The 27,306-nt window shown below is 34.0% G+C and overlaps 2 protein-coding genes and 1 pseudogene across 3 annotated transcripts; all 3 read left to right on the top strand.

Annotated features, from left to right (window-relative positions):
- Positions 1–7,565: 7,565 nt before the first annotated feature.
- LOC100809465 (serine/threonine-protein phosphatase BSL1) lies at positions 7,566–17,930 on the top strand. The gene is made up of 21 exons (XM_003536290.5): positions 7,566–8,154; positions 8,244–8,304; positions 8,456–8,534; positions 8,635–8,714; positions 8,823–8,917; positions 9,470–9,569; positions 9,673–9,742; positions 9,995–10,096; positions 11,873–11,954; positions 12,059–12,226; positions 12,889–13,066; positions 13,177–13,378; positions 13,455–13,622; positions 13,755–13,993; positions 14,889–14,973; positions 15,076–15,174; positions 15,247–15,446; positions 15,694–15,769; positions 16,983–17,118; positions 17,195–17,334; positions 17,442–17,930. The coding sequence occupies exons 1-21, from the start codon at positions 7,953–7,955 to the stop codon at positions 17,523–17,525; spliced, it is 2,646 nt and encodes an 881-aa protein (XP_003536338.1). The 5' UTR covers positions 7,566–7,952; the 3' UTR covers positions 17,526–17,930.
- Positions 17,931–19,278: 1,348 nt separating this feature from the next.
- LOC102668105 (protein SLOW WALKER 1) lies at positions 19,279–22,946 on the top strand. Of its 2 annotated transcripts, XM_041006274.1 has the most exons (2): positions 19,279–20,941; positions 21,260–22,946. In XM_041006274.1, exons 1-2 carry the CDS (start codon positions 19,387–19,389, stop codon positions 21,328–21,330), a joined length of 1,626 nt encoding a protein of 541 aa, XP_040862208.1. In that variant the 5' UTR covers positions 19,279–19,386; the 3' UTR covers positions 21,331–22,946. The 2 variants fall into 2 exon arrangements, with proteins under 2 accessions (XP_040862208.1, XP_014618392.1); XM_014762906.2 differs by lacking the exon at positions 21,260–22,946 and having other exon boundaries at positions 19,283–21,199.
- Positions 21,768–25,825, top strand: LOC102666267 (serine/threonine-protein phosphatase BSL1-like; annotated as a pseudogene).
- The last annotated feature ends 1,481 nt before the right edge of the window (positions 25,826–27,306 follow it).

Below are 27,306 nucleotides of genomic sequence, written 5' to 3'. Positions count from 1 at the left end.
TTTATCAGAAATTTGGTATCCTTAGCGTGTTATAAATAGAGTCTTATACTCCACGTTGAAAGAATTTCAATATCATTCCTCTATTCTTATTTTTTCACTTGTCAAAGCTATTGATTAATAGAGTCAATCTCGGTGTGGATAAGATACACGTAGCGTCTTCACACCATTGAAAAATTTTTATGCTTCAAAAACTCAACAACAAATACATTTTTTAATGTCATTTGTTTATAATATAATTTAAATATAAAATAGATTATGTTATTCGATAATGTGCGTTTTTACACACCTTTTTTTTCCTTCGTGCCATGCAATGCGAGCATTCCCAAAACTTATGATGGAAATCGAGTACATGTTCATAACTTTGTACCCCCTCTTATCTTAAATATAAGAAGGAGAAAAAAAATATTTTTTTAATCTTAAATATAAAAATAATAATTAACATCACCTAATTTATTATTATTATTTTTAAAATATTCTTCATTTATTCAAAGTGTTAGTTTTAATGACTATTTCTTAATTTTTATCATTGATATCAAATTTCAATAAATGATAAGTTAAAAAAAATATTTTTTAATTAAAATTGATACAATTAAATATGATTAAATAGTTTTTTTTATTTAGTGTAACATATTTTTAAAAAAATTTCTTATATTTAACATCAGAAAAAATATATAATTTGCAGAGTCTAGCTGAAGACAATCGATTCACATATCATATAACATCATTTTTCATTTTTTTATAGGATCCTAATAAATTATCATGATAACATTTTACCATCAATTTTGACAATAATAAATACTTATTACTAATTGAGGAAGATCCACGATTTAAGAAACCTATATGATATATTAAGTGTTTACTTAATATTAATTTCAAGAAGCATATTAATAAAGAAGTTTTCAATATGACCTATTCAAGAAATTTTCAATTTGTCATTTTTCAATATTAGTTTCAAAACAACACGTGCTCAATTAAAATAGAAGTAAATTAACTTTTAACTCACTTTGACACTTATATTAACTGAGGCTCTCACTTTGACACTTCAATTTGCAATGCTGGATAACGTAAAACTAGACAAAATACTAGCAACTTTTAAGAAGGTTAACACAAGATAAAATCAACATAACATCATCAATATACATGCCAATACATAGGGTAAACAGATACTGATATACATGTAATCATCCATTCAAAATAAAACCGCTTAGACACCTACAAAAAAGTAAGGTAACCACCGAAAGCTGGACATGAGAACTATACTATATACAAATACAAATATGCAAAACCAAACCAAGCATCCTCTATATTACTCTTAAGCTCTCTCAAAACTAAGCATTGCTACTTTTAGGGGCCACTCTAAAGGTGAAGTAATCTCTAAACGACAAACTCTACTGTAATAGGCCTATATCTATTGTAATGGGTGCTTCGAATATAGAACATCAAAGTGTCTCTGAATGAGTGAATGTAATAGATTGACAGTGAAAGCTCACATGTCTCTAACAGACACACATGTATATTAACAAAGAACGGATCATATATATCCACAACTAGGGTGTATAAAATGCAAGAACTTTATGTTATAATTTCCAACTACTGCCATGCAATGCGAGCATTCCCAAAACTTATGATGGAAATCGAGTACATGCATGTTCATGAGTACATGTTCATAACTTTGTACCCCCTCTTATCTTAAATATAAGAAGGAGAAAAAAAATACTTTTTTTTTATCTTAAATATAATAAAATTAATTAACATCACCTTATTTATTATTATTATTATTAAAATAACCTTCATTTATTCAAAGTGCTAGTTTTAATGACTATTTTTTAATTTTTATCATTGATATCAAATTTCAATGAATGATAAGTTAAAAAAATATTTTTTTAATTAAAATTGATACAATTAAATATGATTAAATAGTTTTTTTTATTTAGTGTGACATATATTTTTTTTAATTTCTTATATTTAACATCAGGAAAAATATATAATTTGCAGCGTCTAGATGAAGACAATCGATTCACATATCATATAACATCATTTTCCATTTTTTTATGGGATCCTAATAAATTATCATGATAACATTTTACCATCAATTTTAACAATAATAAATACTTATTACTAATTGAGGAAGGTCCACAATTTAAGAAACTCATATTGTATATTAAGTGTTTACTTATGGACAACAACTTATTTTTAATGCATGTTTGACATATGTAATTGTAGGATTTTTTCTCTCCCTCAAAACCTCTCTTAATAAAATTTAAATTAATATTTTTTAAAATATAAAATAAGTTAGTAAGAGCATATATTGTCATCTTTTCTCATCACGAGTTGAAGAGTTATCTAAATCAATTTTTGTTAAGCCCATGGTCATTTAGCTTGCAATTATTTTATTTTTACCTATATTGCTGTGCATGATTTCATTTAAAAAGATGTGTGCATTATTAAAATCCTTATTTCATATGTATTTTTAATAGTAATGTTATATCTTTCTGCTAATCTTCCTATAAATCCTCCTATTTCCTTATAGAAAAGTATTAATGAAAAATTAAATATATTAAATTTTTTGAATATTTAAAATGTATTTAATATTATTATATAAAGAAAGAAGGAGGATAATTGGTAGAAAAATTTAGTATTGGTCCAATTTATATTTTTTTGTTTCCTTTTTTTTCAAACATACCATTAATGTACATGTCCTTAAAATCCATTTTTCATCCATATCTTTAAGGGGCATTTGGTACTAAAAAAGTTTTTTTGTGTCCGGAAATTATAATTTATAAAAATCATAAATTCCAAGGAATGAGAATCATAATTCTTAAAAATGACTATAATTTATCTTGTCGGTAAAAAATATTTCTGAAAATATTTATATAATTCTATTGAGAATCAAAGAGTAAGTGGTATTTTTACCATAAGTTTTAATTATTTAACATATTAAATGATTTGATAAAAAAAATAATATGATATTTTTACTACAATAAAAAAGAATAATTAAAAAAATTAGATTTCCACATCCTTCATCCTCCATGAAAACAAACTTTATGAGAAATATAACTAAAAAGTTTCTCGTGAAATATTGTTTATCGGTAATGATTTTCTTAAAGTAAATTAAACACGGAAAACAAAAAATTTCGACTTCAAATTTTTGGGAAACTAAAAATTTCTCCATACCGAATGTACCCAAAGAATAATGTTATATTTTTCATTTTTTCTGCTAATCTTTTTATAAATCCTCTCATTTCCCCGTATATGAAGTATTAAATGAAAAAGAAATACATTTTCAAAAAACTAAAACATATTTAATTCTTGCCATATAAAAAAGTAAAAAATATAGTAAGAAAATTTAAAATTATTCTTATATATATATATATATATATATATATATATATATATATATATTTCAAATATATCACTTCTATACATGATTCTATGTTAAATGCACACATTCTCAAATTCTTTATTTCATCCATGTGGTTACTAGTATTTCTAAACATCCTCTTATTCCTTATACAGAAAATATTAAATAAAAAATTAAATACATTAAGAGTCTATTTGGATACCAAGTTTAAAGAGTTTTTTAAAACTTTTCTATCAAAAAAATATTATATTTCCATAATTGTATATCTAGTAGAAAAGTTCTAAAAAATTCTCGTAACTTATATCCATCCAAATAGATGTAAAATGTTTTAAAATTACCAAAGATATTTAACACTTAATTATTCTCATGATAAAAGATACATAAATGCATCCCTTAAAATTCTTATTTCATCTATTTTCTACTAATCTTCCTTTTTTTTATAAAGAAGGTATTAAATAAAAAGAAAAAAATCAAATATTTGAAAATTTAAAATAATTAATTCTTACTTAAATGAATGATAATTACTAGGAGGGTTCATAATTATTTTTTATATTTTTTTTTGTCAAACATACCATTGATGTACATGATTTTGTGTAAGTGCACACATTCTTAAAATCCTTATATCATTCATATTCTTATTCTTAAGAATAAAGTTATGCCTTTCTTAAAATCCTAGCTTCTTTCATTCATATCCTTAACAACTCAACTCCCCTTTTCTTCGTTTTTTTTTTTTGTAACCTACATTATCAAATGAGTTTTTTTTTTAATAGAACATCATCTTAAAAAATAGAAACACAAATAAACCCCAGTTGTTAATTTGATCTTTTAAGAGTTAAGATGTCATTACATTAGTTTTCTATTAGTTTGATTTACTTAAAAAAGATGAATTACACAATATAAAAGTATTTGTTTCACATAAATGAGAAAAAAATGAAACATTCAACATGACTATCAAAATTTGTTAGGCCCTCGTTTCAAAATAATAATCATCCCAGCTAGGTTATTTTATACGGACAAAAAAATAACAAATAAATAAAAAAATTAATAATTTTATAAAATTAATCTTATATCATCATTAATCTATTTTTTGATTTTATAGTTTATCGTTAATATATAAAGAATATAAATAAAAAAAAGCAATTTATATTACATTAAAAAATTAAAGTGACAATTATAGTTACAATATTTTTTCCCTCACCGTTAAAACTCACCTTTTCACCCCTTCATCAAATGAGTGTGGAAAAATTTGTAACCCTGAAAATCTAACCCAAACAAATCTAAATTTAGATTATTGGGTTAAAAGAGACCAAGGTTTGAGAAAAGTTTATTATATTAGATTGGGTATTTAATTAGCAATATTAATTGAATCCATGAAATCCAACTTAACTTGACTACTATAGAAAATGATCAACAAAACAAAAACTTTTATTTTCAATATTCAAGTTTGAGATTAAGACCCATTTTACTGTCTTGTATTTAATATTTAGATTTTCTAAATGCACAACGAAAGATTTAATTATATATTTTTACTTTATTTTCAAATCTTTTTTGAAAATTCAAGTAAGACAAATGAAAGCTGAGTTTTAAAAACTTGAACTTGGGTAGGACGAAAGAAAATGTATCATAATAGCTTTAGGAATACTTTATTTAACATAAACAATATTTTCTCACAAATTCAATTCCTTTAACATTGGTGATAACCAAAATATAAGGGGAGAGGAAAAATAATACATATATTTATATTCGTTCATCACACAATTCAATATTACTTCCGATCCTTAAAATCACAAAGACTTTCACTATATCATAATATTATAGAAACTGCATTCCACACTATTAAAAACATTATTTTCTCTTAGTCTCTTAAGGCTCAAACCAATTATTATTTTGTTTGCCTCTTTATGCTCAAACACTAAGTATTATTTCAACAAACTTAACTAGTGTTGCTTCAATAAGCATATTCATTATTAATAACAAATATTTGTAAAAATTGCCTCTCCAGGCACAACACCCAACTATTATTTTCTAAAGTTTTTTCAGGCTTAAACTTCCTAAAGTTTATAAGAAGATGAAAACCCCAGATTATCGTTTTGTAACACTTAAGTACAATAAATGAAAGTCTAATGCCCAGAGTTGCAAAATACTAGTATGTAATAAATTGTTGTTGCAAGGCTTGAGATGTAACTCATTGACAAATTTTTATATATGATCTTATAAATAGTTTTTGTGAGCTCCTTCATGTTGAATATGAACATTGAAGTGCATTAATTGTTGTGTTTGATGTTACTTTCCTTCTAACACGAATTCCTGTAAAACATTTGACTTGTCTTATTTTTTTGTACTTTATATACACAGTCGGTAGAAGTTCTCAACTTATTTCTTTTGTATGTTGTTTTTTTCTAAACTGTCACCTTGTCACCCTATTTGGGTGTTAATCGTGTCAGAGTTGATAAACTTTTTCTTTTTCTCGACTAAAATGAAGACTCGAAGCTCATGATACGAGCCATTCAACTTATATAATTTTGAAATTCACTAAGTTCTTCACAATTTTCTTATCAGACAAAACTTACTAACTATGTTGATGAATGTGTTAACAGACAAAACAAATTGTACTACACTGAGTTGCTTATTTGTAAGACCAGTTGCTTAGACAATCTTTAGTACAAAGAAACCATTAAACATTTTCATGACAAAAATCAACATTTTCACGAAACCATTGTCTATTTTCAATAAATATAGGGGATGAAATTGTCTTAGATCTAACCAATTTTATCTTCACCTGTGGACCTTATGCTCACAAATGTTATTGTTTTGTCTACAACATTTAGATACGAGATTATAAATGTTTTTATTATAGAAATCAATCATCATTGGCTATCATTGTCCTCAACCATTGCCTCATTGTCAATTCTTAGACCGTGCCACCATCATATATTAGTCTTCTTATTTATTGTTTCGTTGCTCCTAATTTTTTTTCATTGCCTTTCCTAATGCATCAAAATTTCACACTCAATTGCTTTAAATAATCACTAATTGTCGTCCGTTGCCATTTTTTCCACCACTTCTAGTTGTTTAATTTCTTGCTTTACTATGTCATATTGCTCAAAATTTATTTCACGACTAACGATATAAATGACATCATGATAATATAAAAGGATAGATGTTAGGACAAATTAAATTTTCAAGAAAGTAAGTTGAAGATGATTTTTTTAAAACATGAAGTAATATTTTAAATATTTGAGAGATTAATTTAGTAATAAAAACAAATAAAAGACTAATGTAATAACACTATAATTTTTGTAGACCAAATTAGTATTTGTTTTAGAGTTAAGTTATCAAGTCACGCAAAATTAAGGATCTTGCAATTTAAGTAATTTATCAATTATGTCTCTTATTATCGGGAAGAATCTCAATCATAAAGTTAACAACCACAACGATTAATTATGTGATTTTGTCAACCAGTGTGTCAATTAGATCAATCATCACAAAAGTAACCTAAATCTTATCTCAACTTAACACTCTCTTTCTTATGTAAATGCACACTAAAGGGTGATTTATGTATGCTCATTTCTATTCATTTTTTTGTTGTTGCTTGAATTGACTTAAGCATTGAGATCTTTGCAGGTATGCCATATAGTCTTCATTCGTGGGTGTAATTAGGCGACAGCAACGAAATATTGGTAAGAACATGTAATTACAAAAGTAGGTGGTATAGACGATGTATTGTTGATGAAAGAAAATGGTAAACCTGAGAAAATAACATACTTATGTCTGATTGAGTCAAGATTTGTGTTTTAAATCAAATCAGTAATGTTCTACCATAAATGATAATCATGTTTGATTGAGTCAAGACTTATGTCTGACAGACCAAAACATGAAACTGAACAAACACTCATCCTACTTTACATTCATAATAACATTGTAACTTTGTCCATAGACTTGTGTTGCAGCATCTAAATGTACATATTTTGACATGAATAAAATACAACAGCCATGATGACGACATCAACAATTACATGAATTATATCAGGTCATTTGACCCGATTAAAGAACAAATGACAAAAACACACGGCCAAACAAGAAAAATCGAATTTTCCCGTAACGAGGGAGTGGCTCGATATTGAAGCCACAGGTCCTTTTCAAACATAAGTCCGAAACAAAACGAAAATGAATGAATTAAAATGAGAATAATTATTTGGTGGGGAGAAGGGAATGTATGTGCATCATGGTATCTCGAGGCTGCAAATTGCAAAATGCATCATGATCATCATCATGCGATAAACCCGAAAAAAAAAACCAAACTTTCCATGTCAGAGCAACGGAAATAAATCTTACCCCCTTTGTGTAGAATAGAAATACAACCTGTAACCGCACTTTGACTTGGGCCATTCCTTACTCTTCCATCACAAGAACTCTTCCTTCCATCACTCTTCTACCTACCTCTCATAAATTTCCTGATCTGGAAAATAAGATACACTCTACTACTTTACGGTTTAGCGGGTCCGGAGCAAGACCGGGCCCACCAGCGTGCAGCGCCGTTGCTCAACCTTAGGGTTCTTGTCTTTGATTGTTAATTTTTTTTGAGATTTCGATGGGGTCGAAACCGTGGCTGTACCCTGCTCCAACCTATCGAACTATAGAAACTGTCTGGGACACCGATGAAGACGCTCCTGGCCCTCGTTGTGGCCACACCCTCACCGCCGTCGCTGCCACCAAGACTCTAGGCCCCCGCTTGATCTTATTCGGCGGCGCCACCGCCATTGAAGGAGGATCTTCCTCCGCTCCCGGCATTCGTAATTCCTCCCTTCACTCACTCGCTCACCCACTCTCTTCATCTGCCTTTTTTTTCGTTGCCTGAAATTCGCTGCTTTTTACTTTGCAGGATTAGCAGGAGTCACGAATACCGTCCATGCCTATGACGTTCAAAGTAGAAAATGGACTAGGTGAGTTTGATTCTCGTTTTCATAATTCTTAAATCTTCCAAATTCAGTTGATTTGTGTGTGTCTGTGATTGTGTGTTTTCATTTTTATTGTTTTGGATTTGATTGATGAATTGCTTCTGAAGTAATGATCTTTGCTGCTGTGAGTGTTCAGTGTTAAACCCGCCGGAGAACCGCCATCTCCCCGGGCTGCTCATGCCGCTGCTGCAGTTGGAACCATGGTTGTTTTTCAGGTGATTGTGTGAATTGAGATAACTTGTGGGGACTGAGATTCCTCTTCTTCTTGACTAGTTTGGTTATATTAACATTTGCTTGATTTGTTTTCTTCACTAGGGTGGGATAGGTCCGGCGGGGCATTCTACCGATGATCTCTATGTGCTTGACTTGACCAATGATAAATACAAATGGCACAGGTGAGGTTTGTTGTAATTAGACATGTTTTTCTTTTTCCCTGCTTCTTGAATTTTGACAAAATCACACAATTAGTCAATATTGCTACTAATTTAATATTTTAATTGTAGGGTCGTTGTACAAGGGCAAGGACCTGGTCCACGCTATGGCCATGCAATGGACTTGGTTGCTCAGAGATATCTAGTAACTGTCAGCGGAAATGACGGTGAGACAAATTCATTACCGGGTTGTTGTTTTTCAAATTTTTGTTATAAAGCTGTGGTAAATTAGTTGTTGTATGAGGATTAGACTTTATCAATGGAACAATCGAGTTGGCAAAATTTTTGAGCTTGACTTACTGTGGGTTTGAATTTCAATTGGGAACCTCCAAATCATAGTTTTGGCAAAAGCTGCTGGAGATGAGCTTTTACCTTGACTGTGGCTTGGAATTTCCCCAATGGGAATCCAAACATACCTGTGAATGCCATGTGCGTAAGTTCCTTTTGTATTTGGGTTTGCCATGCATCCAAAAATACTAAAGAAAAGTCGCGACAAAAGTTTGTCTCTTTTTTATCAAGTTCTTATTGCATATTACCTTCATCTTGTTTAGTTCAAAGTTTGAGAATAAACACTGTTGAATTGATAGTGGAGATTTCTCTAAGTTGTTTTTGTTGGGCACTCATATGCTACATATATCTGTTTGGAATCTCTGGTGAAGAAAGTGTATATTGTCATGTGCTACCTAACAAATAGTTTAATTTTTTATACTGTGTGGCAGGGAAAAGAGTTGTATCTGATGCTTGGGCTTTGGATACTGCTCAAAAACCTTATGTGTGGCAGAAGCTGAACCCAGAAGGTGACAGACCTTCTGCCAGAATGTAAGTCTGTCTAGCCTCTTGGCTAATGAAGCCTTAGCTGTCTTCATTGCTTCTACATATATGAATATATTGTAATTTTACACTATTCTACCCCAATTTATAGGTACGCAACTGCTAGTGCTCGCTCAGATGGAATGTTTTTACTCTGTGGTGGAAGAGACTCTTCTGGAGCTGTATGTTCGATCGTATTTTTTTACTCAGATCATCATGATCTGTTGCTTATAGAAAACTTAGTTTGCTAATCTATCATGCTGGGATTTTCGACATTCCATTTGCATTGTTAAATTGTAGTGTGCTGAGTGATAAGTAATTATATTCGAAGCAGAAAAGCATACTTTGTTATTATATTGTTCTGACTTCTGAATCTTGCGTTTGGGGCATATTTAGTGAAGTATAATAGCATTTATCGTATTTATCTTTTGCAGCCACTAGCAGATGCCTATGGACTGCTCATGCATAGGAATGGCCAGTGGGAATGGACCCTTGCACCGGGAGTTTCCCCTTCACCTAGGTATCAACATGCTGCGGTATGTGAGAGATTCCTACTTTTTATTTCTTATCCTTTTTTTTATATATATTGTATTTTATTTCACTGGGATTCATTTACATGTCTTTCTCATTATTGCTTTAAAAAGTGGCATGATTTGTTCATGCGCAATGATGTGGAGATTAATTTCTCTTATTCTCGCAATAAAGCTTGTTTATGTACATGTATGTGGCTGCTCAGACCCCGATGGTAAGAATTGTTCTTACATTGATCTAAGCATTATGGGGTCTCACATAATACCAGAGTAGTCATTTGCGTGCTATAGCACTGCTGTAGCTGCATTGTGGAGCGTCATGACTATAGGCCACTCAGTGGAACCCCGTGGTGTTACAGCTCACTGTTGCACCTGGAGTGCCATGAATCGCAGCTTCTATTGCATCAGAGACTAAATGTCCCCTTTTGTCCCCTCAAATGATATTGTTTGGTGCTGTTTGGGGGGGGGGGGGGGGTGGCGTAATCTTTGGATTTTCCCCCCCTTTTATTTCATCCCTCTCTCACTCCAATCAAAGGCTAAATAATGCTGGTCACTTCTCTCTTCGATGCAAACCATCTGACCCAGAGTTCTCAGCTGCATTTCCGTCCAACTCATAGTAATAGCATGTTGATGGAGTTTCCTGCCAACCCATGGCACTCTGGTGGAATTTCCAGCTAATCCACACTCTGTCGAACTCTGACACTCCGTTCTGTGGTCTCTACTCTGTTCACATCCTTTGGGGTCTGTTCTGTTCATGTCAAGGAGGACTAGAGGAGTCTATGTTTTGTTTTATATTCTTCGTTCATTGTACTGTTCATATAGACAACCTGCACTTTCTTTTATATTACTCAACTCTTATTATTAACTTCTGTTTCTGCGTTTGCCTTAAATTTATGGCTTTTAATCATTAATTATGAAAATACCTTTAATTATGTTTTGTTTTTTTGCATTTATATGTAACATAAATTATTTTAACTTAGATACGAAAATTTCATAATATACGGTAATCTTTCATACACATACACACACCTTAGAAATTTTTTTAAGCCATTTATCTCTTGTTCTCTAACATGCTGATAAGCTAATCGTGGTTTATAACACTAAATAGGAGAGGTTATATAAATAATATCATAATAGTGGTTGACATAGATTTGGATTTGGGAAAAGATACCGTCTTTGAAAATATTACTCTATTTCTCTCACTTTATTTCTTATACTATTTTTCTCCAACAGTTGAATGCTTAATTTTGTTTTCTTTATTTGTCATCATTTTGTTCTTGTGCAATAAAGAGAGACTGTGTGAAATTTTAAAAGAATATAATGTAGATTCCTCTCTTTCCTATTTAATTCTGCATTCCGGAATAAGTTCTTGATATCTTTTAGTAGTTGGATGAAAAACTAGTTCAGTGGCTTAGAACTAGTGTAAGATTTTTCTACTTTTATAATAATGTCAATTTATCTTGTTGAAAGTTTAGGTATTTGGGTAGATAAGGAGGGAAAGAGAGAATATTCTGACGTATTAAATCAATAGTGTTGTGAAAGATGTGATAGAAAAGATAAAGTACTTAGCTCTATTTACTATAATAGAAGACTCCTCATCCCGATTAAATAAGGAAACAAATCCTGAAATATATATGGAATTTATTGCTAAAAGATCACCAAAGGTTCTCTAAAGGCCAATATATTCTTAGATATAATGTTATGATATCTAGAGATATCCTCTAGATGTTTTAAAGTTTTGATGATTGTATTTTGATCGAATGTGGCATTGTGTTCTTTCAGGTTTTTGTTGGTGCACGATTACATGTTACAGGAGGTGTTCTCAGGGGTGGACGGTCCGTGGAAGGTGAAGCATCCATTGCAGGTAACTTGTTTTTCTATGTTATTACCAAATTTTATATTTCTTGTCATGTTGTTTTGTCCATTTCCTCTCTCTATACCTATGTTTTCTTTTTCTTGCTTTGACAGTATTGGACACTGCTGCTGGGGTTTGGTTGGACAGAAATGGCATTGTGTCCTCCTCACGCTCAAACAAAGGTCATGATTATGACCCTCCTTTGGAGCTTATGCGTCGTTGTCGCCATGCAGCAGCAGCTGTTGGTGTTCATATATTTATCTATGGTGGTCTAAGAGGAGGTAAGTACTTGCAATATTTTGACTTGAATGAGGCATATTCTATTATTTATATACCTGCAGACAACTGCGCTTAATGCCAATTAATTTTAAGATGGAATCTAACTTGACGATAGGAGCCCATGTCCATTGTTTCCATGTTTTGTGGAGGGGAATCTTTGTTGTTTTTCGTGCTGTATCACTTAATCAGTTTGTCTAATAGGCATCTGTGGAGGTGAGTGCGGTGTTAGAATGGCCCACACTGCTTGCCTCAATTATTAGGGTTCAGTTTATATACCTGTGGACAATTTCCCTTAATGGCAATTGAATTTAATGCTTACTAGAAAATACAATAGCATAATACTTTTTTCTTTTCTTTGCCTTTGTTTTGCTCAATTGCTCTGCTATATCTTTTTTTCCGAAAATATTCTGATTGCAGTCTTAACCTTTGGGGTATGCATTATAATGCCTTGAGTTGATTAATTCTCAGTTATCAATAGTTTGGTAGAAGGAACTGAAATGCCTATTGAAGGAATTAGTGTGTTAAAGTCCTCCAATTTGTATTATGGACTGCTAGTGTCTTGATGTTTTTACATTTTAATTTGGCTTACATTGATGATTCTTATATATTTCAAAATTTGTTCCTTTGTTTACCAATTCTAATGAAACCATGTTATCCTGTGCAGATATACTACTAGATGATTTCCTAGTGGCTGAAAATTCGCCATTGCAGCCTGACATTAATTCTTCTGAGAGAGCTTCACCTGTTACAAGCTCCAAACAAAATCAATCTAACTTGACTTATAATGTAACAGCACCAAATTTGGATGGTGGACCAGATACTCCTTCATTTGGTCACTCAGGGTATATAATTTTTTGCTTCCTTCTTTAGAAGCTCAACACTTCTACTTCACTGTTCTTATGCTCGGGTTATTTCAGTTTTATGACAAGTTGACATGTGTTCATTTTATCAGCATGGACAAAAATTCCTTGGAGAAACTGAGGGAAGCATCAGCTGCTGAAGCTGAGGCAGCGAGTGCTGTCTGGCAAGCTGTGCAGTCTATATCAAGTAATCCAGCTGAAGAAACATCTCTGTCAGATGAAAACTCACAAGCTGCAGAAACAGTTTCAGATGGAAGTGACACTGAGGGAGATGTCCGCCTTCATCCTAGAGCCGTATGTTCTCGGAATCCTTGTTTATAACTGATCATGTTCCTCTCAAGGATGCAAAAATCATACATTTTTGTTACAGGTTGTAGTTGCCAAGGAGGCTGTAGGTAACCTAGGTGGAATGGTGAGACAATTATCGCTAGATCAATTTGAAAATGAAAGCAGACGCATGATTCCAGTAAATAATGATTTGCCATATCCTACGAAAAAGTTCACCAGGCAGAAATCTCCTCAGGGTTTACATAAAAAGGCAAGCATTATTTGATTGACATTCTGCTTCGTTCATATTGTTTGCTCTTGACATAGACTGCCTAGTGTCTACCCACTTAATTACCATATTGCTACATTAGACAATCTCTTATTATCACTGTCTTCTTGCCAGATAATTTCAACTTTGCTTAGGCCTCGCAACTGGAAAGCTCCTGCAAACAGGCGGTTCTTCTTGGATTCTTATGAAGTGGGTGAACTTTGCTATGCTGCCGAGCAAATATTTATGCATGAACCAACCGTTCTTCAGCTTAAAGCTCCTGTCAAAGTATTTGGTGATCTTCATGGTCAGTTTGGTGATTTGATGCGGCTATTTGATGAATATGGATTTCCTTCTACTGCAGGAGACATCACGTAAGTTTGTTACATGCATACATTGGTAGACATTGCTCATGTATCAAAAAGCTAATGTATGGATAGAGTATCAATCAACTCCTTTTCCTGTGATATCTATCATGTAATCCTGGATTGTTTTATTTATAGTCATTGCAACTTAGTTCCATCATTCTGATCATGAATTAACTTATTGTGAAATGTCAACCATCGATATTCTTAAAAGTGATAAAATAATGGTTACTCCTTGGGAAGCATATAACCACATTCTTTTTAAAGAGTATTTGTTAGTATGTGTCAAAAACATCATGAGGTTTACATGTTAGCTACAGTTGAGGTCTTGAGGGATATTTTTCTGCACTTGGTTATGGTGGTTCATTCTTTTGAATTCAGTTCAAGACTAATTAACTCTGAAAAGTATACCTTTCCTTGCTATGTGTGTGGGTGAGCCTTGGTGCATTGGTAAGGTTGCTACTTTATGATCTTGAGGTCACAGTTTTAAATCTTGGTAACAGTTGATCCACTTGCTGTGGGGTAAGATTGCCTCCATTTATTCTCCCCTGGCCCCACTAAGGGGAGCCTCTAGCTTTGGGCTGCCTGTCTTGTGGATTTCACTTCTTCTCAATGGTTTGTTGTAATTAATTAGCTCTTCACTGAACAAAAAATGTTTTGTCCAAAAACCCTGTCTAGAAATGTTTACTCGTGATTTGAAGTAAAACGTGCCAACTGATGGTTGGGAGTTAATACGTACTGTATGTTCCTTAACAGGATTGGTTAATCTGACACTTGGTCTTGTTCTGTGTTAATACATTTCTTCTTGTCAATACTTGAGTGAAAATTTTTCGAAGGCATTCTTCTCTTTCTGTCGTCTCTCATATGAACATTTTGGAATTAGCTAACACATTTAATGTTTCAGCTATATTGACTACCTGTTTTTGGGAGATTACGTTGATCGAGGACAGCATAGCTTGGAAACCATTACCTTGCTACTTGCTCTTAAGGCAGGCTACTGTTTAATTGAATTCTAGGTTACTTGTCTGGTATTATTGTATTTGATTTTTTTGTGTGTTTATAATTGACCTTGTACTGACATTGTTGTGTAGATCGAATATCCTGAGAATGTTCACTTGATACGGGGAAACCACGAAGCTGCTGACATAAATGCACTATTTGGTTTTCGGATTGAGTGCATTGAAAGAATGGTAGAGACAGAAACATACTTGTATTGATTCAATTTTTGGATTCAACTTTGCAACTAACAATGTGCTTTGTAGGGTGAAAATGATGGGATATGGGCATGGACACGATTCAATCAACTATTTAATTATCTTCCATTAGCTGCTCTTATTGAAAAGAAAATTATCTGCATGCATGGTGGCATTGGAAGATCTATCAATTCAGTAGAAGATATAGAGAAGCTCAAAAGGCCCATAACAATGGATGCAGGATCTATTATTTTAATGGACCTTTTATGGTACCTCTTCTTTGTTATCTATCTATTTTTTTTTGTCATGTGGCTTCTTGTTATGTTTGCGTTCCCTTTTTGTTTCTTCTTTGAGGGAGATCCTAAATCCAACAGTATGGTTGCTATTTTATGGCCTGGTGATCATGTGTTTTAATCTTCAAAACAATCTCCCCTTGTGATCCACTTGGTGGGAGCAGTTTGCATTGGCTGCCTTTTTTTTCATTTTTTTTATTACAATATCTATGGGTTTGTGTAGGTCTGATCCCACAGAGAATGATAGTGTAGAGGGTTTGAGACCAAATGCTAGAGGCCCAGGGCTTGTCACTTTTGGGGTAAGTATATGCTATCTTTCATTGTAAACATTGACCTTTCATGCTATTGGGATATTTTCCAACCCCATCTCCCATAGATTATGATGTATGAGCATGTATTCTCATGTTTACATCTAAGATTACAAACTATTGTATGAATGGTGTGATTCTAGTGGATGATTTATTTTACTATTATGTATTTCATCCACATCCAGTGTTGGAAGAATCATCAGTTTCACCCCCCCCCTCCCCCCCCCCCTCTTGCATAGTCTGGAAAAAATCTTTACACCAAATTTGGACATCATTCCTTGTGATAAATATGAATTTCAATTTCTGCGGTTCCTGAAGTCTGAAAACTAGTTGAAAGGGTTATGTAGCCCTAGCCTGCTGCTTTGTTGCTTCTCTCTGGAAACTAATTTATAATATTACCTTTCAAAATCAAATAATAGTCTGTTCTTGGGTCCTAGCAATTTGATTCACTGTTGAAATAGGATAGATCTATTGCCCCTATCTAGTATTTTTGGCTCATGGTCATTTTAACTTCTAGTGAGTTGTCATTTCATATATGCCAAAGATTGGGAAGCATTGCCATATTCATCAATCTTTATTATGCTCTCTAATCCCCCTCCCCCGCACACCCTTTTGGATATCTTGTCATCCTGTAACTTACTTTCCCTCTTTTCTCTGACAATTTCCTTTTGCAATGTTTTTAGTCCTTTAGTTGGAGTGGTCCCTTGTTAGATGTTATCAGTGTTGACTTGAAAAATACCTTCCCATAAGAGCAATTTTCAAGGCATGTTAGTCTTCCTTTACATGACCAAAAAGTATGAGTTAGCTTGGAGCAAGCTAACTGTGCCTAATTAGAAAGGAAAAATCAGTTTTTTAAAAGGGTCTAACAACCCTTCCTCCTCATCCGCAGTTTTCTGTAGTAATATAAATTAAGATCTTTGTTGAGAACCAAAAAGGAAAAATGAAAACGTCAAGTAACAAATTTTGGCAGTCTCTTCAAGACCAAAAAAAGGGTAGGAATTAGAATTTAGTAATTAAGACACCATTTGATTGGGAAAAGTATTGTGAAATATTAACAATTGTTTTGAACCCAATTCAAAAATCATATCTTTTTACTTATTGATAACATTTTATACAGTGGAATATTATTCACTGGTGGCATGCCTTAAAGTTCTTCCTATTTAAAGGGGAAGCTGACCTATTACTTCTCTTATTTTATGCACAGCCTGATCGTGTCACAGAATTTTGTAAGAAAAATAAATTGCAGCTCATTATAAGGGCCCATGAGTGTGTCATGGATGGTTTTGAACGATTTGCCCAGGGACAATTAATCACCCTTTTTTCTGCAACCAACTATTGTGGTAAGCATAATTTCTCACCAGCATTCTCGTTTGCATGTAATAGCATTTCAATCTCATGCCGGGTGTGTGATTTTAGGAACTGCGAACAATGCGGGAGCTATACTGGTAGTTGGTAGGGGTTTGGTTGTGGTTCCAAAATTAATTCATCCCATACCACCTCCCCTTCAGTCTCCTGAGACATCTCCTGAGCGTGGTATGGATGAGACATGGATGCAGGTGAGCCCTTATGCAGTATCTTTCTTCTCTATACTTTATTTAACAATTAATGAAGTGGATTTGTTGGATGCGATTCTCATTTTTTGGTGCTCATTTGCTTATTGTAGGAGCTCAATATTCAGAGGCCACCAACTCCTACTCGGGGTCGACCACAGCCTGACCTTGATCGTGGCTCACTAGCATACATATGATATAATTCATGACTTGAATAAATACTGCACATTGGGGATTTTTTGTCGTCGCTTGGTATCCTGCCAACCGAATGTTCTGTTTGTATACCTGTCATTGTTGACAGAATACATATTTTGTACTATATTCTTCTCTAGTTGCAGAAAAGCAAACTCTCATTAGCAGCATGCAAATAGCTTGAGAGAGTGCATTATTTTATGTTAGCCAATTAGCGAATGGCTTGTGGAGATTGGGTTTACTTACAAGGCATGGGACATGGATAAAGTGGAAGAGATGTTAGTGTCTTCTCCCCCTTAACATGGGGATTGATAACTTAGTGAGGGAATACCAATGTTTGGTATATATATTGTATCATAGATAAATATATATTCTTTCCTTTATATAAATGTTCATAACATTTGGATCAATCGTCTCTCAAGTCTCAAAGTTTGAAATAAAAAAGTAGGCAGTTCTTAAGTTTATAAAAGTATTCCCGGTCCACTGAGAAAAAAAGGCCTCAACGAAAGATTATTTGCTTTTCCAGTGTTTTTGGATTTGCATATGGGATGCATGTTTTCACATCAACTCAGCTAAAAGATGCAGTTGCTTCAGATTTGATGCATGTAATGTAACTGTGCCAAGAATTGCTCAGGTTGGTGAGTATTCGTATAAAGTTCCTGCATGAAATTACCATTGCCAACGAAGTTCTACAAAATTCATACAAAAGAATCAGACTACAATGGCAGCAAAATAGCACAAGAAAGAGGGTGCAGACAGTGGCCGCCATATGGAACTCGTTCAAAGTGCAATGCACTTCGTTGCACACTTTTTATGGGGAGTCAGTTTATTATCCCAAAAGAAAGGAAGGCAATAAACTATTCTGGAACATGATAAAGCACCCCACTTTTCTTAGACCATGAAATTAAAAGAGGTTGGAAACCAATAAGCATCAAATAAACAGTCATGTAGTCATTCATCATTGAAATATAAATTACAGAAATTAGGGTCAATTTTTGCAAAAACGAATGGGAAGGATGCAAAGAAATAGAATAAGGAAAAGAAACAAAACATTCCATAAGACGTTGGGTTTATTATCCTTTTGTTCTTCATCTTTTGTGAATTTTCTTTAGTTCCGAATTTTTTTATTCCGTTTTTGGTCCTTAGATGTAGAATTTTTTAGGGACTAAAATGGGAAAAAAATTAGGACTAAGAATGGAATAATATTTTGGAGAGACTAAAAAAAATACCTACCAATAATGGATTGAAGAAAGCGTAAATTGCTTCCCGTATGTAAAAGAAAAAAAACAAAAAAAACTACATCCACTGTTTACATCACCATCTGAAAAAATAAGAACAGGTCAATTTTGGTTTAACACGAACACACCCATTGCATTAAAAAAAAAAAAAAGGTGCACAATTGTGAATTTAAACATCGTCATGTTTCAGCATACATACCTGGGTTCAATACCCAATCAAAACACGTGTTGTAAACCCCCCTTTGCCTAACTCTATTGCCAAGCAATTTTCCATTATATATTGTAAATGTCTCATGTCACATTAACTAATTCCGAAAATTCATCATATCATTATTAATTAGGGGTAATTTAATTTGAGTAATTTTTAAAAATAATATTCAAAGTGGAGACAATATAAAAAAAACCCCGTGTATTGGATGTCTAATCAAGAATACTTTTTTTGTTTTTAAAGATTTATATATAAAAAAAAGCAATAAAATTTAGGAAGGAAAAAAAAAATCAACATAAAATAACATTTAAATTCTAATGTATCGACTACGCGAGGAACATAACAGTGATTCTAAAATAGCACACAGTCACAGCACTCTTAAACCCTAAACCTTGGCTTGCGGCGTGGGAGGTTGCAAAAATGGAGGAAGCAAGAGTTCTGAAGAATTTCCCGGTGAAGCCAAAGCTGAAATCGAAAGCCAGAACCCCTAAGCAAACCCCTGAATCCAAGTACTGGTCCTCCTTCAAGACCCAACAAATTCCCAATCTCATCTCCGTTCCTTCCATCACGTTCTCTCCGACACCCCCTCACTCTTTCGCCGCCGCACATTCCGCCTCCCTCACTCTCTTCAGCTCCCAAACGCTCTCCCCCGCCGCCACCATCTCCTCCTTCTCCGACGCCGTCACCTGCGCCTCCTTCCGCTCCGACGCCCGCCTCCTCGCCGCCTCCGACCTCTCCGGCCTCGTCCAGGTCTTCGACGTCAAGTCCCGCACCGCCCTCCGCCGCCTCAAGTCCCACTCCCGCCCCGTCCGCTTCGTCCACTTCCCCCGCCTCGACAAGCTCCACCTCATCTCCGCCGGCGACGACGCCCTCATCAAGCTATGGGACGTCGCCGAGGCGACCCCGGTCGCCGAGTTCCTCGGCCACAAGGACTACGTCAGGTGCGGAGACTCCTCCCCTGTGAATTCTGAAATCTTCGTTACAGGCTCCTATGACCATGTCGTCAAGCTCTGGGATTCTAGGGTTAGGGATTCGAAATGGTCGGTGCAGGTGAACCATGGCGCGCCCGTGGAGGATGTTGTGTTCTTGCCGTCCGGAGGGATGGTTGCGACGGCTGGTGGGAATTCGGTTAAGCTGTGGGACTTGATTGGTGGAGGGAAGCTTGTGTATTCCATGGAGAGTCACAACAAGACGGTTACATCGATTTGTGTCGGGAAAATTGGGAAGGATGATGGAGAAGAATCATCGAATCAGTTTAGGATCATGAGTGTTGGGTTGGATGGGTACTTGAAGGTGTTTGATTATGGATCATTGAAGGTTACACATTCCATGAGGTTCCCCGCGCCTCTTTTGTCAGTCGCTTACTCGCCGGATTGTTCCACCAGGGCAATTGGGACTTCCAATGGAGTGATCTATGCTAGCAAGAAGAAGATAAGGGAAAAGGAAAAGGAGAGGGAGAGTGAGGCTAGCTTGTTTTGGAAAATAGCACCTGTGGAGAACACTGAGAAGAAAGCGATGAGGCCTTCGCATTTCAGGTATTTCCATAGAGGGCAGGGAACGAAGCCGTCCGAGGGGGATTTCTTGGTTATGAAGCCCAAGAAGAAGAAGTGGGCTGAGCACGACATGCTGTTGAACAAGTTTGAGCATGGGGAGGCTCTGGTATCTGTGTTGCAAACTATGAACCCCGGGCATGTGGTGGCTGTGCTGGAGGAATTGGTGGCTAGGAAGAAATTGCTTAAGTGTGTCTCCAACTTGGATGTGAAGAATTTGGAACTCCTCTTGGAATTCTTGCATAAGTATTGTACCTTGCCTAGATATTCTAGTTTGTTGATGGGATTTGCCAAGAAGGTTCTTGAAATGAGGGTGGATGATATTAGAGCTTCTGATTCTGAAGCCATCAAGAGTCATATCATAAATCTCAAGCGGGCTGTTGTGCAGGAGATTCGGATTCAACAGTCATTGCAAGAGATACAGGGTATAATCTCTCCTTTGTTGAGGATTGCTGGAAGATGAAATTTTGGGTTTCTCATCTATGAGCTGGTTTTGTTAGGCTATGTCTTTTTTTTCTCTCTCTAAATTTTGATTTAAGAATGTATTTGTTATTCTGGTAATTTGGTTCAGGCAATGCCAGTTTCTCTAGAATTTTTGTTGGCGACTGTGATCCTTGGAAAACACCGGGAAATGTTTTAAATTATTGCCAATTGTGTTTTAAGGGGTTCTACTTTCACCTTTATCTATGGTCTCATTTGGCACCTATATAATATTTTCTTCTGTATGATGGCCTTCAAAACAGGTGGATCTTTTATAATGCTGTGTATTAAGTGCATGATGCTGCGTTTTCATATCCTGTTGGCAAGAGGTTGAATCCCAAAATTAGATCTCTATGTGCTATTAAATTAGACCTATTTGTGCACCTTCTTTGCAGGTATCCATATTTTCTAGCAGTCAACTGTTAGATAAAGATGTAATGTGCTGTTATATTGAATAACTGAACTGGTGTCTGTTATATCCAATTTATTAATAATTTACTAATTTTCACAAAATGGTTCATGGAAAGCGCTTCTTTGCTATGCTCCTCAAGTTTGCATTATAACATTACCCACATCTGGGGGTGGCGTAATAATGCTGGTCATGTCAATCAAAGGCTGAATAATGCTGGTCACGTCTCTCTTCGATGTAAATCATCTAACCCAGAGTTCTCAGCTGCATTTCCGTCCAACTCATAGTCATAGCATGTTGGTGGAGTTTCCAGCCAACCCATGGCACTCTGATGGAATTTCCAGCTAATCCACACTCTGTGAACTCTGACGCACTGTTCTGTGGTCTCTACTCTGTTCACATCCTTTGGGGTCTGTTCTGTTCATGTCAAGGAGGACTAGAGGAGTCTATGTTTTGTTTTATATTCTTTGATCATTGTACTGTTCATATAGACAACCTTACAATGCTCTTTCTTGCTGCACTTTCTTTTATATTACTTGACACTTATTATTAACTTCTGTTTCTGCGTTTGCCTTAAATTTATGGCTTTTAATCATTAATTATGAAAATACCTTTAATTATGTTTTTTTTTGCATTTATATGTAACAAATTATTTTAACTTAGATACGAAAATTTCATAATATACAGTAATCTTTCATACACATACACACACCTAAGAAATTTTTTTAATCCATTTATCTTTTGTTCCGTAACATGCTGATAAGCTAGCTAATCATGGTTTATAACACTAAATAGGATAGGTTATATAGATAGTAGTGGTTGACATAGATTTGGATTTGGGAAAAGATACCGTCTTTGAAAATAATACTCTATTTCTCTCACTTTATTTCTTATACTATTTTTCTCCAACAGTTGAATGCTTAATTTTGTTATCTTTATTTGTGATCATTTTGTTCTGGTGCAATAATGAGAGACTGTGAAATTTTAAAAGAATATAATGTGGATTCCTCTCTTTCCTATTTAATTCTGCATTCCAGAATAAGTTCTTGATATCTTTTAGTAGTTGGATGAAAAACTAGTTCAGTGGCTTAGAACTAGTGTAAGATTTCTCTACTTTTATAATGATGTCAATTTATCTTGTTGAAAGTTTAGGTATTTGGGTAGATAAGGAGGGAAAGAGAGAATATTCTGACGTATTAAATCAATAGTGTTGTGAAAGATGTGATAGAAAAGATAAAGTACTTAGCTCTATTTACTATAATAGAAGACTCCTCATCCCAATTAAATAAGGAAACAAATCCTGAAATATATATGGAATTTATTGCTAAAAGATCACCAAAGGTTCTCTAAAGGCCAAAATATTCTGAGATATAATGATATGATATCTAGAGATATCCTCTAGATGTTTTAAACTTTTGATGATTGTATTTTGATCAAATGTGGCATTGTGTTCTTTCAGGTTTTTGTTGGTGCCCGATTACATGCTACAGGAGGTGTTCTCAGGGGTGGACGGTCCGTGGAAGGTGAAGCATCCATTGCAGGTAGCTTGTTTTTCTATGTTATTACCAAATTTTTTATTGTATATTTCTTGTCATGTTGTTTTGTCCATTTCCTCTCTCTATACCTATGTTTTCTTTTTCTTGCTTTGACAGTATTGGACACTGCTGCTGGGGTTTGGTTGGACAGAAATGGCATTGTGTCCTCCTCACGCTCAAACAAAGGTCATGATTATGACCCTCCTTTGGAGCTTATGCGTCGTTGTCGCCATGCAGCAGCAGCTGTTGGTGTTCATATATTTATCTATGGTGGTCTAAGAGGAGGTAAGTACTTGCAATATTTTGACTTGTATGAGGCATATTCTATTATTTATATACCAGCAGACAACTGCGCTTAATGCCAATTAATTTTAAGATGGAATCTAACATGACAATAGGAGCCCATGTCCATTGTTTCCATGTTTTGTGGAGGGGAATCTTTGTTGTTTTTCGTGCTGTATCACTTAATCAGTTTGTCTAATAGGCATCTGTGGAGGTGAGTGCGGTGTTAGAACAGCCCACACTGCTTGCCTCAATTTTTTGTGTTCAGTTTATATACCTGTGGACAATTTCCCTTAATGGCCATTGAATTTAATGCTTACTAGAAAATACAATAGCATAATACTTTTTTCTTTTCTTTGCCTTTGTTGCTCACTTGCTCTTCTATATCTTTTTTTCCGAAAATATTCTGATTGCATTCTTAACCTTTGGGCTATGCATTATAATGCATTGAGTTGATTAATTCTCAGTTATCAATAGTTTGGTAGAAGGAACTGAAATGCCTATTGAAGGAATTAGTGTGTTAAAGTCCTCCAATTTGTATTATGGACTGCTAGTGTCTTGATGTTTTTACATTTTAATTTGGCTTACATTGATGATTCTTATATATTTCAAAATTTGTTCCTTTGTTTGCCAATTCTAATGAAACCATGTTATCCTGTGCAGATATACTACTAGATGATTTCCTAGTGGCTGAAAATTCGCCATTGCAGCCTGACATTAATTCTCCCGAGAGAGCTTCCCCTGTTACAAGCTCCAAACAAAATCAATCTAACTTGACTTATAATGTAACAGCACCAAATTTGGATGGTGGACCAGATACTCCTTCATTTGGTCACTCAGGGTATATAATTTTTTGCTTCCTTCTTTAGAAGCTCAACACTTCTACTTCACTGTTCTTATGCTCGGGTTATTTCAGTTTTATGACAAGTTGACATGTGTTCATTTTATCAGCATGGACAAAAATTCCTTGGAGAAACTGAGGGAAGCATCAGCTGCTGAAGCTGAGGCAGCGGGTGCTGTCTGGCAAGCTGTGCAGTCTATATCAAGTAATCCAGCTGAAGAAACATCTCTGTCAGTTGAAAACTCACAAGCTGCAGAAACAGTTTCAGATGGAAGTGACACTGAGGGAGATATCCGCCTTCATCCTTGAGCCGTATGTGCTCGGAATCCTTGTTTATAACTGATCATGTTCCTCTCAAGGATGCAAAAAGCATACATTTTTGTTACAGGTTGTAGTTTCCAAGGAGGCTGTAGGTAACCTAGGTGGAATGGTGAGACTATTATCGCTAGATCAATTTGAAAATGAAAGCAGACGCATGATTCCAGTAAATAATGATTTGCCATATCCTACGAAAAAGTTCACCAGGCAGAAATCTCCTCAGGGTTTACATAAAAAGGCAAACATTGTTTGATTTACATTCTGCTTCGTTCATATTGTTTGCACTTGACATAGACTGCCTAGTGTCTACCCACTTAATTACCATATTGCTACATTAGACAATCTCTTATTATCACTGTCTTCTTGCCAGATAATTTCAACTTTGCTTAGGCCTCGCAACTGGAAAGCTCCTGCAAACAGGCGGGTCTTCTTGGATTCTTATGAAGTGGGTGAACTTTGCTATGCTGCCGAGCAAATATTTATGCATGAACCAATCGTTCTTCAGCTTAAAGCTCCTGTCAAAGTATTTGGTGATCTTCATGGTCAGTTTGGTGATTTGATGCGGCTATTTGATGAATATGGATTTCCTTCTACTGCAGGAGACATCACGTAAGTTTGTTACATGCATACATTGGTAGACATTGCTCATGTATCAAAAAGCTAATGTATGGATAGAGTATCAATCAACTCCTTTTCCTGTGATATCTATCATGTAGTCCTGGTATCAAAGCATTGCTTGCTGTGAGTGGGGTGGTGTAACTTATGACAAGTAGGGACATGTTGGTCTTGACCTGAATGGAGAATCAATCTATGCTGGACTATACAATTCGAGTAGTCTGCAAAATAATCTGCAGGTTTTGAATGTGGTTAATAATAACTTCAATTCTGAGGTACCGTCTAGATTCAGCAAACTGAAGGACTTAAACATATCTGAATTTGTCATATGCTGGCTTTGTGGGGTATATTCCAATAGAGATTTCTCAGTTATAAGATTGGTTACTATCGATATCTCTTTTTTCTCTTATTCAACAGGACACTGCTGAAACTCGAGAGTGTAGACCTACAAAAGTTTGTCCAAAACTACAGCAGGATTAGGCAACTGTATAGGATGGTGTAAACATCTCAACACCGGGACAGGAATGGTACAGTTTGCTTCCACTGTTTAGTCTTGAATTGAGCATTTCAAACTGCAATCTCTCTGGACCCCTTGATTCTTCATTGACCAGACTTGAGAACCTTTCAGTCATTCCTCTTGGTCACAATTTATCATTGCCAGTGCCAAAATCATTTTGTTAGTTTTTATTTTTTTTAACGGCAAAACCTTTTTGTTAGTTTTTGAAATCTGACAACTGTAAACATTAGTTCTAGCGGGTTGACAGAAATATTTTCATAGATCTTTCAGGTAGCAACATTGGCTGATAAAGACATACATATCATTCAACAATGATCTTTATGTTTCTTACCAGAATTCCTATTGAATGGTCCTCTTTGGACATTGATGTAAGTCACACAAGGTTCTCAGGAGCATTACCAGCTTTTATAAGTATAATCTTACGCGGTTATCTATCTTAGATCTTTCCAACAACATTTTTCACGGTCAGCTTAAATTTCAAGTATCCCTTCTTCCATGTTGAGATCCTTGATTTAAGCAGCAGCAACAATTTAGAAGGGCCCATTCCCCTGTACCTTCATCTCAGATCACTTAATGTCCACCCATTGTAATCCAACAAGTTAAATTGCACAGGAAAATCAAGTTTTCAAATGCTTATTTTTCATTTGGGTTATCTTTGAAAAAACTATCTAAAAGATGGAAGATGGGAGCTGGAAGTTGAAAAATTAGTTTATTAAATTATAAGTGTTTGATAAAATTAACTGTTGAAATAATTATAAAATATAAAATGAATGAAAAATAATAAAATAATGATTTATTTAAAAAGGATAAGCAGAAAATTGATAAATATATCAAAGATAAAAAGAAAAAAAATACAAAAGTTAGAAGATAAAAACTAATATTTTAAAAAATATGTTTAAGTAATATTTCAAAAAATATTAAAAACTCTTTTAAAAAATTGTTTGTCAAACAACAATGAAATGAATTTTTCAACTAATAAAAAAATTTAAAAATTAACTAAACTTGTCAAACATAGTTTTAGAATTCAAAACTTTGATGTTTAAGGTTCACCTAATCAATATGCTCATTAGGCCTTGGATGAACATTTGTTGTCATAACATTTCATTAATATAAATTTATACTATTTGTACAAATATTATAAATTTATATTAATAATAAGAAAAATTATATTAATAAATAATTTCATTAATATATTATCAATATATACGCGTCATATATTGTCAGAGGTAATCCTAATACTTATTTTTTAAGTCTTATGTCTTTAATTACGAATCAAAATATTTGTCTTCAAATTAGATTTTTTTGTTTTTATTCAAATTAAAAAAATATACCGGCAATCACAATATACTTGCTAGAATATAAAGTTATATGGTATATATAATATAAACTTTAAAATTATGCGCCGACGAAAAAATTTAAAGTAATTTTAATTTGATTTCTTAATGATATTTTAAAGAAGTAACTTACTAAATTGCTACATATAAAATTATTGCGATATCTGACAATATATTGTATTATTATATTATTTATATAGTATGTTTTTAATTATACTTTTTATAACAGCATTTTTTAACCTTTTTTATTACATTAGATATCTTATCTCATATGTCCAGTTTTTCATTTCTCTTTATTCATACAAAAAATATAATGAGGCTGTACAAAATACAATTTCATTTATTATAATAATTTAACCAAAATTATCTAGACCTAGATTTTATGTTAATTCACATGTTTGAAGGCTCAAGATGCTTTCCATTTCATGAAAACTCTTGGAATAAATTACTAATTTCGTG

This window comes from Glycine max, chromosome 10 (assembly GCF_000004515.6).
Source record: "Glycine max cultivar Williams 82 chromosome 10, Glycine_max_v4.0, whole genome shotgun sequence".
NCBI classification, from domain to species: domain Eukaryota; kingdom Viridiplantae; phylum Streptophyta; class Magnoliopsida; order Fabales; family Fabaceae; genus Glycine; species Glycine max.
Note: the sequence above shows the minus strand (reverse complement) of the source record. Positions and strands in the feature narration are given on the sequence as shown.

Coding starts and splice junctions, on each gene's coding strand:
- LOC102668105 (XM_041006274.1), top strand. CDS start 19,387: ATGGAGGAAGCAAGAGTTCTGAAGAATTTCCCGGTGAAGCCAAAGCTG. Junction 20,942..21,259: donor GTCATTGCAAGAGATACAGG/GTATAATCTCTC, acceptor CCTTCAAAACAG/GTGGATCTTTTATAATGCTG.
- LOC100809465 (XM_003536290.5), top strand. CDS start 7,953: ATGGGGTCGAAACCGTGGCTGTACCCTGCTCCAACCTATCGAACTATA. Junction 8,715..8,822: donor GATAAATACAAATGGCACAG/GTGAGGTTTGTT, acceptor TTTTAATTGTAG/GGTCGTTGTACAAGGGCAAG. Junction 9,743..9,994: donor GAAGAGACTCTTCTGGAGCT/GTATGTTCGATC, acceptor TATCTTTTGCAG/CCACTAGCAGATGCCTATGG.